General features: G+C 41.8%; 1 protein-coding gene across 1 annotated transcript in view; it reads right to left on the bottom strand.

Annotated features, from left to right (window-relative positions):
* The window catches only part of DNAH3 (dynein axonemal heavy chain 3), a 90,086-nt gene that overhangs the window by 21,101 nt on the left and 56,138 nt on the right, over positions 1-12,847 (bottom strand). The window contains exons 35-45 of the mRNA XM_067551460.1: positions 9,923-10,034; positions 8,999-9,240; positions 8,441-8,541; positions 8,240-8,345; positions 6,412-6,541; positions 5,653-5,889; positions 4,925-5,028; positions 4,076-4,370; positions 3,428-3,607; positions 313-436; positions 38-194 (exon numbers count right to left, since the gene is read on the bottom strand). Of these exons, the coding sequence (XP_067407561.1) occupies positions 38-194; positions 313-436; positions 3,428-3,607; positions 4,076-4,370; positions 4,925-5,028; positions 5,653-5,889; positions 6,412-6,541; positions 8,240-8,345; positions 8,441-8,541; positions 8,999-9,240; positions 9,923-10,034 (1,788 nt within the window). The remainder of the gene's footprint in view (positions 1-37; positions 195-312; positions 437-3,427; positions 3,608-4,075; positions 4,371-4,924; positions 5,029-5,652; positions 5,890-6,411; positions 6,542-8,239; positions 8,346-8,440; positions 8,542-8,998; positions 9,241-9,922; positions 10,035-12,847) is intronic.

Here is a 12,847-nt window from a genome sequence, read left to right as displayed (position 1 = left end):
ATCATATTTACATGAACACAGTTAAACCGCAGCCTACTTGTAAATGGGTGTGTGGACACAGTAGCACTCCTCTAACAACACGGGAGAAATCACGCAGATTAAAGACATAATGAGATTTTGAAGGAGTTGGAAGAAAATTCTCGACAGCCATTTTATAAATAGCCATTGTAGCTTGGATCATCATCTTGCCAAGCCTTAAAAAAAAAAAAAAAAGAAGAAGAGAAAGGTGAATATAATTGTGAGGCATGAAAATGAAAGATTTGAGACAATATGTTCTCTGTAAAATAGTTTTGGGAAATGTATCACCATTACCTTGTAAATACAGCTTCAAAGCCTTTGCTGAAATGCCAGTCAACAACTGAAGAGAAAATCTTGGTTAAAACGTCATCATCAAAAGCATTGATGGAAATAATATTCAAGTGTCGTGTGAAACGCCCTATAATACATAGTGAAAGACACAGTCAGGTCCAGTACTATACAATTTTCTTTCCACCTTACACCTATCATTTAACTAGCAGTGATGAGAATCAAGCTGCAAAATTTGGATCGGGATTTGGTTCCAGGGTTCTGTTTCACATTTCCACACCTTAATAAAAATGACACTATCACTATGTGAGACATATAAGGAATTATAAACTGGTTTATATTTTACTTCAGTACTGTGCATAGCTCTTAGAAGAATGTCAGTGTTTAATAAGAAGGGCCTGATTCTCATTTACACTAAGGCTGCTCTTTATACTGTTGTAAATCAGGGCTCAGATTGGACTGTATACAGTGGCACAACACATTGGTGTATCTCACAGGCAGCAATCTTCATCTCCTGAATCAAAGCTTTCATAAAAACAAAACAAAAAGTAATGCTTTGTCTACATTTAAAAGTTTTGCTGTTTTTAAGTATGCCAGCACAATTAATGCAGGCCCACCCACTCCAGTGTAGATGTGGTTATACCTAGTAGAAAAGTGCTTATATAAAACTAGAGCTTATTCTGGTTCTGCAAAGTGAAATAAGCTGCACCAGTACAGAATACCTTACACCAGTGTAACTATGTCTTCACTAGGACTTTTAGCAGCATAATAATGTCAGCGCACACACACACACACCACACACACACACACACACACACACTCCTTCTGCTAGTAAAACTTTTCAAGTACAGACAAGGCCTGAAACTCTAAGACCTTGTGTTTGCTAAGAAAAGATTGTGACAATCAGGGTCCAGACATCCCAAGGGGAGAACAAAAGTTTAAACCCCCAAAATGGGATATGTATACAGACTGTGGTTATGAATTTATGTATTTGTGTCTATAGAAAACTGTGCTCTTAAACTCTGGTGCAATTTCAGCTCCATTTCACAGACGGGCTGTGAGCAGTCAGACAGGCAGAGACACCTCCCAAACCAGTTGTTTACGCAAAACCGGTGTCAAGTAATTATCCATTGTCCCATCCAGGAAAGGACAATGATGATCTGATAGAGTTAATGGAAAGACATGAAGGGCAATGCTATATTGAAAAGAACATTCTGGCTCCGAACATCAAGTCAGGAGGGAGTATCCCCACTCTAAATAACCATGAGTCACCATGGACTGAGAGGGGGGAAAAACTCCCTTTAAAAGTGGGCTAAGGGCTTGGGACTGAGGTATTTCATCCAGAACTTGGGAGACAGTCTCAAGGATGGAGGCTGTCTGTGAATGTTGGATCCTTCCTATGGCTAGGATTTTATTTAATACAAAAGTGTAAAGCCAGAGGTTATGTCTCTATGTTTATTTTCTGTGTAACTCATACATTTGCTTTCCCCTTACTATTTCTTTTTGGAATCTGTGGTTTTTCCATTAAATAAGTTTTTTGTATATTTTTATCTCAAACAGGCCTCTGGTGTGCAAACTGTGTGGAGTGCGTATGCCAACGTGAGCTGATAACTAGAAGAGGGTGGGGTGATTTCATGCCTTCAAGGGTGGGGAACCAGCAGGGAACAGTCAGAGTGTCTGGTAATTAAGAACTTGGAGAGGACATATCTTGGGAGACTTAGGACTTGGAAGGGCTGTTCGTGTCACTCTGTAAAGAGTAACTGGGCCGGTAAGAGCTGGGGTGACATCTTGTGCTTGTGGGAACTGAACCGTCACCGCACAGAAACAAGGTCCCCCTGAGATTACAGGGCAGATGGTGACAGAACCCTTTGCTGGTCTGGGTGGACCCCAAAACATCTCAAAGGCATGTTCTTATCTCAGGTAAGGTAACTAAGGGCATACCTGCACTTTGATCTGGGGATATGATTCCCAGCTTGAGTAGACCTACTCGTGCTAGATTTCATCAAGTTAGTTAGCGTGCTAAAAATAAAAATATAGCAGGAGCAGCAGGAGGGGCTAACTCCCCTGAGTACTTACCCACATCTCTGACGGGCACACACTCAAGGCAGTTAGTCCCTCCCACTGCTTGCACAGGCATGGCTACAATCTATTTCTAGCATACTAGTTCAATGAGGGATAGCACGAGTATGTCTACCCAAGCTGGGAATCACACCCCCAGTTCGAACTGGTAAAATTCTGGTGAAGGCAAGACAATCTGTAGTTTTCACACAAGTTAGCAGGTTAAGATAAAGCTTAGAATCCCCCAAGTTTTTACCTTGACCTGCTAGTATCTGCAAAAGCTACAAACTGCCTTGTCTACACTGGGATTTCACTGTGTTAGCTAGCATGTGTTAGCTAGCATGATAAGAACATGCCCGTTCCTAAGTGTTCTGTATTATTTTCAGCCTTTGTGTCTTCTGTTGATTATTAAACCCACTCTGAGGAAACGGATGGGGACTTCAACTTGAGCCATCATCAATCACCTCCACCACCACTGCTGCCATCATTCTTCCCAGATGATCAGGTGAGACAGAAGTCAAACAATGCCAATCATCCTTATCATGGGCTCGTTTTTCCAGGTCCTTTATATTCAGATGCAATAATACATTTGAGCATGTGGGCTTTATTTGGAATGGCCCAGCTGGTGAATCTGCCCACTGGTTTACAATCTGTATACGAACACAGCATTTGCCTACACAAAGTTTTCGTTTGTGGAAAGCTGTGGTGTGTATCTACCACAAGGTAGCCTGCCGCAGACAGTCCATGTGGACAGTTTATTAATGCACTTTGATCTAGTTCTGTTTCAAAGAGGACTAGATCAAAGCACATTAATGAACTGTTAATGCATATCAGCAGGGTTCTCTTGGACAGTTAGCCTGCAGCATGCTAGTACAGGGTAGATTCACACCTCAGCTTGCCACCAACTAATTATTCATTAGAGAAGCTCATAGTCTTCTATTTGAATAACAGTAAAGCCAGGCTTACCTCTCTAACCTCAGTCAACTAGACAATGTGTTGTCGTAGTGATATATTTCCTATGCGTGTGTGTGTTTGCAGATACCATATTTTTTATAATTCCTACCTGTAATATCATTCCTTCCTCCACCAGGAGGGCCCATTGCTGAAACAAGTAAGACATCTACGATGTCAAGCCTAGATGTATCCTTCTTGTCATACCAGTGACCATGATCAATCCACTGTCTAAGTAGCTCAATAGGTGGCTGGGCTCCATAGACCTCCTTCGCAGGCATGTTTAGGTCATCTAGACAGAACATTCATGTCTTATTAAAACTATCAAAGCACAGGTACCTATTGTCTCTCTTATCTAGGAAAAGGTTACCTTTCATTATAATTATTTCTCTTTGATGCAACAACTGAATCTAATGTAATGATAACATGCAGGGTTAATTTTTTTTTAAGTTAAAGATACTGCTTGGATGGTGGGCCGTTTCTTTGTTTTGTGTTTATTTAAGATCACAAATTGCAACATAAGGTACCAAATTGCACAAATGTAAAGCAAGTGAGTGAACCATATTAAAGACAAGCACCACTTCAATGTATATACACCTTCCAGCAGGGGACAGTACTAAACCTTTCTCAGATGCCTTAAAAAAAAAAAAGAAGAAGAAGAAGTAGCGCAGCAGTGTTTAATTACCAGACCCATTAAAGCATTTAGCTTTCCTGAAGCCTGAATTTACATGAAGAAATAAAAATGCATAAGTTGTCTTACCTACAAATATTACAGCTTTTTTTCCCACAGGAGGTCCAAATAGCCCCTTTCTTCTCCTGTCCAGCTTTGACATAATAATATCCTGGGTTTGGTTAGCTGAAGTTCTTGCAGAGAAGTTGATGCAGTTAGGGACATATTTAAGCTTTGGAAGTTGTAGCAGAAAGCTGTTGGTAATAGCTGATTTTCCTGTGCCAGTGGGGCCCACAAAGAGCAAGGGGATATTATGTTCCACATATGTTTTTAGAAAAAAACATTGCCTTGCTGTTTCCATTGTTGGAATTATAAGCTCGGACACCTGATATATGGAAAATGAAAATACCATGTGGAAAACAAATATCTACCACAGCAATCAATACTGGGGTTTGAAATCAGGTTATTGCAGCAAGTTTATCACACAAATGAGTTTTTAAAAATTACTTCTATATGTAAATAAGGTTATTTATTGTAGATACTGTAAATGGTAAGTAAGGAGCTGCTTTTGTTCTGTGTTTGTACAGCACAGCATGGGTCCTGGACCATGATTAGTGACTTGCCCAAGGTCACACAGGGATTCTGTAGCAAAGCCAAGAGTTGAGCCCACAAGATCATCCTTATGTTCCATATTATTCTTTTGTACTGAGATTTAAATACAGGTCTGACATCAGAACCAACGTTTAAGTGGGGGAGAGCCCATACAACTTAAGACATTGCATAGTAAGCAGAAAGAAGTCAAATATAATAAAAAATATAATAAAAAATAGTCAAATTAATCAGAGCTACCAGATATAACTGACTTGTAGCTCTGTGTCATTTCACAACACTGTTTTCACCACTGAGTTCTTTTCTATAATGAAAAATATTAATGTTAACCTTTGCACCAGCAGGGATAGTTTGCTCCTCCCTAGTGATGTAATCAGTCCAAATGTTCCATTGCCCACTAGCTTGCTTGTGAAAATAAAAGTCATACACACTCCCTGTTAAACAAAACACAGAATATAGGAAAACTGACTGAATAAACAGCCAAAATAATGTCATATCACTATAGCATCTGAAGTATTTCCCCCTAGTCCTTTCCAGCACAAAGGTAGAAATGATCAAATGAAAGAATTTTTCTGATTTGACTGTTCTTCCCCAGCATCAAATCCAATGTGGTGATGTATGCCTCCTAAATAATAGTGAATATCCTCTTCTCGCATTGAACCTCACTGTCAGGAAGTTATTAGCTGCAACCTAACAGATTTCACTGTTTAGGTGCAATCTGGGGCACAAGCCGCTCTTGTTTAGAACAACAGAAAAGAGCTCCCCGCTGTGTATCCCTCAGGCCTGGCTCCAGGATCTCCACAGCACAAGTCAAGTGTCACCCTAGTCTGCCCTCAGGGCCCAAGCATAATTTTTTCAGGCCCAGTACGAACTTGTAACACGGACCCCTTTCCACACACATACCCATGGTGGTTGCAGCCTGAGCTAGGCCCCGGTACAGTGTACCCTTCCCCCCCACATGGGGGCCCTGTCTGCTCTGCAGTGCTAGACAGGATTTGGCAGGGTTTGTAAAGCAACTCAAGACTAAAAGCAGTACAAATATAGTTATGTAGGAGCACCTTTTTCTGGAAAAATATTGTTTTTGGTGAGCTTCACGCTTTTGGGCCGCGGATTCTCATCATCCATTCCCATTAGCAAGTTGCGGAAAAAGAGATCAAATTTCTTTCTGCTGTCTGCATTGATGGTCCCCCCAATTGTCCAAACCAATGCAAAAAGGAAAAGCCCTTGTAGCCATAAGATGATCTGCTGACTAGACATGGTTTCGCCCTCTTCTTCACCCGATCTCGTTATTTCATCTAAAAAATGCATTCAAATCTTAGTTAAATGCCATCAATGATCAAAAATTGAAATTCAAAACCTACTTACATAAAAAAAAATAATAATTCTGAGACAGATCCTCAGCATTGGCTTCAATGGAGCTGCATCAGTTTTCACCAGGGGATAATGTTTTGATGGTGCAATATATTGTTTTTATTTAAAAATGAATGAGTGGGAAATATTTAAAGGGGTTCTAAATATTTTATTAGGATGCTATCAAGCAGGATGCTAAACATCTGGGGCCATGCCCACAGGGCTTTACTCAGGCCTCTAAAGTAGTTTGAGATCCTGATATGAGAGATGTTATACAAGATGCAAAGGACTGCTGTTATTACTAGGTCAGTGAAAAAGACCTGTGGCATACGATCCAACCCCCAAAGCATTTGCTTCATTCTAAATGAAGTCCTCTAGCATTTACTTATGTCTAGTTGCCTGGATTTTCTATTATTATGACATATCAGGAAAAAAAATAAGAGGCTGAAACATTAAAAGATACTGACCGAGCAGACAGGTATAGAGTTTCATCATGGTATAGGTTAGATGCATAGCTGATGTCTGTATTATGACTTTGCAATGAAGGCGGACAAAGTCCAAGCAAGGCTGGACTAGCCACATAAACATGTCATCAATCTGTAAGCAGAACAGGAAACTGTTTTAAAACAATGTAGGAGTTACATTATTTCCCTTACGTATGTGGTCCTGTTTCAAAGGTTTATTTGATTTAGCTGTTCAATAAAGTGGACCCTGTGGTGAAGACACCAGTTATTCTGCCTGGGTTGGTGGAGGGGGGATTGGGGAGTGGCCTTGATAAGACACTATGGGAGTTGCCACAGAGCCACAAAACCTGCCTGACCGTGGAAAGAAGTCGCTTCTTTCACAGGCAAAATGGTTTGGAATAGGAAGTTTCTTCTCCTTTTATTAATCCAGACTGCAGAAGGACCTTTCTACGCTGGGGAGCTGTTACTCCATGCAGGCACTGGGACTGGTGACTGCATTTCACGGGTTTACAGAATAGTCTGAGAGAGTAAACCCAAGGTCTAGCAATCAGGCAGCAGATGGAACAAAGACCAGGGTTCCATCATACCAGTAAGGGCACAGGGGATAGTGCATAAGTCACCTCACCCCATTGTGCAATGTCTCCTGGAGCTCCCCCGCATGCTGGGAGAGGGTGACCACTGCCGCAATTGAAGCATCATCGCTTCCCCTCTACAGCAAGCCAGTTCTGCTGTCTGATGCCAGGTGTAGGAAGTCATGTCCCAACTTCTCCCCAGCCTCTATTTTAGCTTTTTCCCAGGGTATTTCAGACAGTTTATCAAGGGAGGGAGGTTGCTTCTTAACCAACAGCAGGCAAGATTCTGCAGAATGGTTCTATGCCTCCGGTCCCTAAGCACTTCTCTGAATTTGGTCCCAAGTCCTATTAGCTCTTAGTGGAGAAGGGGGCTGGCAGATCCCAGAAAACCATGGCTTCATCCAGTTATATGCCTAACACAGAAAACTTGATTGGGTGTGTTTGGCCTTTTAATGCCTGATCCTCCTCCCACTGAACTCAGTAGGAATTTTGACTTAATGCTTAGATAACCTTCAGAACCTGTTCCTGGAGACTCTGCCTCTCATTTGTAACTGCATTACCTGAATATGAGTGGCACTGATTCATGGGGGCTCTCCTACTCAGTAAGAAGTATTCTAATGACTAAGTGCTTGCCAGAGCAGACCCTGAATGACAAGAATGTTGTTGTTATATGCATTTCTCAAACAAGTTCTGATTGCCCCAAACAGGTGACGGTGCATTTTTAATGCACATCCTCCCCACTTGACCCACATCATCTCCACCTATCATGCACTATGACTCTGTTAGTGAAGTCTCACATATCACTAAACCCCAGGTAACAGTGGATACAATTTTCAAAAGTGCCCAAGAGACTTAGAAGCCGCTTGAGATTCAGGGTATGTCTACATTGCGATCAGAGGTTCGACTGGAGCACATGTAGACATACCCGAACTAGCTTTGTTCTATAGCAGTGAAGCCCCAGTAGTGCAGGTGGCAGCTCAGGTAGGTACTTGGCCAGCTAGCCTGTGATGCCTCCCATGCTACCACAGCTTCACCGCGATAGCTATTCAGGATAGCTAAATCAAAGCTAGCCTGGTTATGTCTACATGTGCTGCAGTCTGATTGCAGTGTAGACATACCCTTGGTGTCCTGAGTCACTGAGGCACGTCTGAAAACATTAACCAAAGTGCCTACCTGGAAGTGAACAGGACACACTAACAAGGGCAGATTACCTTTAGAATTCTAAGGGTGACACTTAAAAAAAAAAAAAAGGCTCGCACCAGTTCTCTGTGCTCTTGTTGTAGGTTTGAGGGCAGCGTGTCCATGTAGGAATCCTTCAGAGGCTTCCAACCTAACTGGGTAGGATCCATATAGATCATGCCACACCTGGAAAAGATAAGTAGTTATGGTGCAGAAAGTTATCTGAAATGCACCAGGTACATTGTAAGATGTAGTTCAGACTTTGGGCGGGTTACTTTTACCTGCTGACAGTTGCTGGAGATGCCTCCTCCAAGTCAGCTGGCTCGAAGATTAAACTCATTTTGGAACTCATCTGAATTATTTCCCCACTCATTAAACACAGCTAGAAGAGAAACATAGTGTAAACATGGTTTCATTATATCATAGCTGAACATTCACTTATAGCAGTGTTTGCCATAAAATCACTGAACAGCCATCCCATTTAGTGTCAGTTCTTATTTTTCAATTCATTCATGCTCTCTCAGCATGTGATATTTATAAAATTCTGTCTTAGAGAGTTCTCCATTTGTTACTGCCAAGGCTTGCAGACTTGGGAGAAAAAGAGAAAAATGAAGCATTAGCTAGCTCTTTATATTCTTCCACAATAAAAAGCAATCCTTTTCTTTTAGCAGTTGAAGATAATTATTATTTTGTGAATAAACTAATCTCAATTTCCAATTAGAAAGATGAATTCAAATATTTCAATTTACTTAAAAGGGTCAGATCACTAACTGCAATAACCAACCAACTACAATTATGTGTATTCACATGCTAAAGTAACTGGCAAAAATGATGGCTACCTTCTTATTATCATCTAGCACAGTGTTCATGTTCTCTATCCAAACTGCATCCACCGGTCCATCAAATATAATCCACTTTCTGTCATCTGTGGTTAAAGATGCTTGTTGTCTGAAGGTGTTTGCAAGGACTCCATCAGTCCATTCATGGCTCACCGGGTCAAAACACCCATACAGCTGACCCATTGTAATAGCTTTGGGATTAATAATTCTGTACTCAACCGCAAACTCATCCATGGAATTTGCTAGGTAGGAATTAAAAATAGATTAGATGAATTAGCTAGATAGAAGACAAAAGTTCTTTAAAAATATTTTTAACTAATGAAGTGTAGAAGTGGAACATTCCTGATAAAATCCCCATGTAGCCATCCAAGACAAATAGACCTTACATGTGGAAGCTAACTAGCAATAAGTAATGACCTTCTTTACTTATACATAGATATTATTGCTGTACAAGGCAGGTCCAGAGTCTTATGTGCAAAATCATAAGGTAAAAAATGATGAGCAGGACAGAAACACAAAGGAATCTGATCCTGCATTCATGAGAGAGCTTCAAAGAATCTCTTCCAGGGAGTAGATCTGTTGAGCAAAGAGGTGCCATTTTTCCACACTTTCCAGTGAAGCACCATACATTAAGAGATTTGTTTGATGTGCTATTGATGCTAGTTTTGTATTGTTACTGTACACAAATATACTGCTTAACAAAATGTGTAACTGACTTTATTGCATATTCCTGTGATCAGTTTAAGAAAATATTTCTGACAACAGAGGTTTTCCAATTTTATTCCTGAATATTCAAATTCTCTTCTATTCTGCAACCCATTAATAGCAGAATTAGCTAACTGAATTTACCTTTGTACAGAAAATTCGTTGGTCATAGAATTAAGTTTTTTTATGATAAGTCTTTGGCAGGCTTTTTATATTTACCTGTGTACAAATCACCAAGGGCTGCAGCCAGCACTTTGTAAGCACAGGTCTTTCCACCCAAAGCATCTCCAACAATCATGTATCCATGGCGCACCATCATCATTTCATAAATCTGTATTGGTGACATGAATTTTATACTTAAATATATTAATGAACTGAACATAACATGTGTGAAACTATGTCTCTCTTGCACTCCTACACTGTATGAAGGAGCAGAACAGCCAATCTAGATACAAACATTGACATTCCTGCCCTAAAGGATTCCAAGGCCAAATTCAGAGGTGAGTCCCAGACAGCATAATTTACACTTTCTGCCTCCTCAGCATGTAAATTACACCAGTACCAGCCTTGGCTTCACTAGAAATTTGCACGGTTTAACTTAAGTTTGTTTTTAAACTGATTCAGTGTAACTAGTGCAAACCCCTTGTAGACGTTCTTATTTCAGTTTAAGAGTGGTTTTTTTCAGTTTACCTTAAACCAGTTCCTAACTAACTCAAACTGCACCAAAATAAGCCTGGTTTAAACCAGAATAAGAGTGTCCATCCAACCTTTTGTACCTGTTTATCTAACTCAGGATATGTCTACACTGCAGAGTGAAGTCGATATAATTTAAAATGACCTTCACCCACTGAGCTGTAGAATTCAGAGGAGCGAATGACCACACCATGCTCATTGTGTCGGGGGATTACATCCCCACCATCCGTGCTTACGTCGACAATCAAAGCAGTGCATCATGGGTAGCTATCCCACAGTGCAACTACCCACAGGGGCACTTGGGAGGGTTATTGTCCTCCCATGATGCAACGTCCTCCTTCCCCTCTCAATCCAAACAAACAGACGATCATCTTTTCGCGCCATTTTTTCAAACCCTTCAGTCTCTGCCATGGGTATGCCATTGTCTGAGAGGAATGGAGCCTGCTCAGCTCTGCACTATCATTGTGAGCATCACAAACACCTTATGACTTATTCTGCAATATTTTCAGGGCCAACAGAGGATCCATAGCGCTGACAATTGCGATGTTACTGAAACTGCGTTGCTACAAACCATAGAACAAAACAATTCCCATTTGCTGCTGGCTGTCACACACCATCTGCGGTTGGTGGAGCGCTGCTTCTGGTCCTGGGAAACAAGCACTGACTGGTGGGATTGCATCGTTATGAAGGTGTGGGATGATGAGCAGTGGCTGCAGAACTTTCGTATGCGAAAGGCCACTTTCTTGGAACTTTGCAGAGAGCTCTCCCCAGCCCTGAAGCGCATGAATACTCACTTGAGACTTGCTCTGATAGTGGAGAAGAGAGTGGCCATTGCTCTGTGGAAGCTAGCAATGACTACTACCGGTCAGTTGGCAATCAATTTGGAGTCGGTAAATCCACCATGGGATTAGCTGTGATACAAGTGTGCCGGGCCACTAATAGACTTCTGCCAAGAAGGGTAGTGACTTTAGGAAACATGCATGACATAGTGGAAGGCTTTTCTGCAATGGGGTTCCCAAACTGTGTGTGTGGCGGGGGGCAATAGATGACACACACATCCCTATCTTAGCACTGGACCACCTTGCCAGAGAGCACATAAATAGAAAGGGATACTTCTCAATGGTTTTGCAGGCCCTAGTGGATCACAGTGGATGCTTCACTGACATCAATGTGGGATGGTTTGGAAAGGTGCAAGACGCATACATCTTTAGGAACTCAGGTCTGTTAAAAAAGATACAAGTGGGCACTTTCTTTCCTGATCAAAAAAATAAGTATTGGCCATGTTGAAATGACAATAGTAATCCTGGGGGATCCTGCTTACCTCTTGCTCCCCTAGCTAATGAAGCCATACACAGGGCAAGTGGACAGCAAGAAGGAGCATTTCAATAATAGGCTCAGCAAGTGCAGAATGGTGGTGGAATGTGCATTTGGACATTTAAAGGCGCGCTGGCACAGTTTGCTCTCTAGGTTAGACTTCAGTGAAAGAAACATCCCAATAGTTATCTCTGCCTGCTGTGTACTCTATAATGTCTGTGAGACAAAGGGGGAGAAGTTTCCATTGGGTTGGATTGTGGAAGCAGATAGGCTGGCCGCAAATTCTGACCAGCCAGATGCCACTGCAACGGTGAAAGCCAATCACGGAGTGCTGTGCCTCAGGAAAGCATTAAAAAACTGCTTTTGCAACAAGACACAACAGTAATGTGCATTGCTTATCTGTGCTGTGCTTTCACTTCACATCCCCTACACATCCCCCACCCATGTAGTGCCTTTTCCTCCCCACCTTCCCCCCACTGATAATATCCTTCCTCTCAAGAAATAAAGAGTAATGAACTATAAAGCAGTACATTTTTATTGATGATCCTTAACTGAGGGGCGGAAAGGAAGATAATTTAATGCTCCGAATGCATTGTCTGGGGGCTGAGAGGGGATACAGAGCCCTGTTTGGCTGTGCACACACAAAAGAAGCACACATAGAATCATAGAAGATTAGAGTTGGGAGGGACCTCAGGAGGTCATCTAGTCCAACCCCCTGCACATTCCCAATCCATAAAGAGGCTGTCGCCTCTTTCTGCTCCCCTCAACCGGCGAGGAGTGCAGCACGTACTGCAACCTGCTCAACTTCCTCCTAGACCGCTTGGGTGTGGCAGCTAGGAAAGAGTGCGTTAGATCAGAGTTTTTCAGGGACTGTAGAAGAAGTCTCTCTTGCTGCTGAGCTTCCTGAAGCTCAACCAGACGCCTCAACATGTCTGACTGATCTCACATTATACGCAGCATCTCATCCTGAGATGAACACTCATACTCCTGGGCTGCCTTCCTGTTGTCCATGTCCATGTTCAGTTTCTCTGATAATGAAATCCTCCAGGCTCTTAGCTCTGTGTCAGCAGCCACGGAGGTGTTCATTATCTCATTGAACATATCATCCCGAATTTTTTTTTCTGCCTTCTTGTCTGT

The sequence above is a fragment of the Emydura macquarii genome, unplaced genomic scaffold (assembly GCF_026122565.2).
Source record: "Emydura macquarii macquarii isolate MOO-44397 ecotype Brisbane River unplaced genomic scaffold, CSIRO-AGI_Emac_v2 contig_1348, whole genome shotgun sequence".
NCBI classification, from domain to species: Eukaryota; Metazoa; Chordata; order Testudines; family Chelidae; genus Emydura; species Emydura macquarii.
This window is presented reverse-complemented; position numbering and strand designations above follow the sequence as displayed.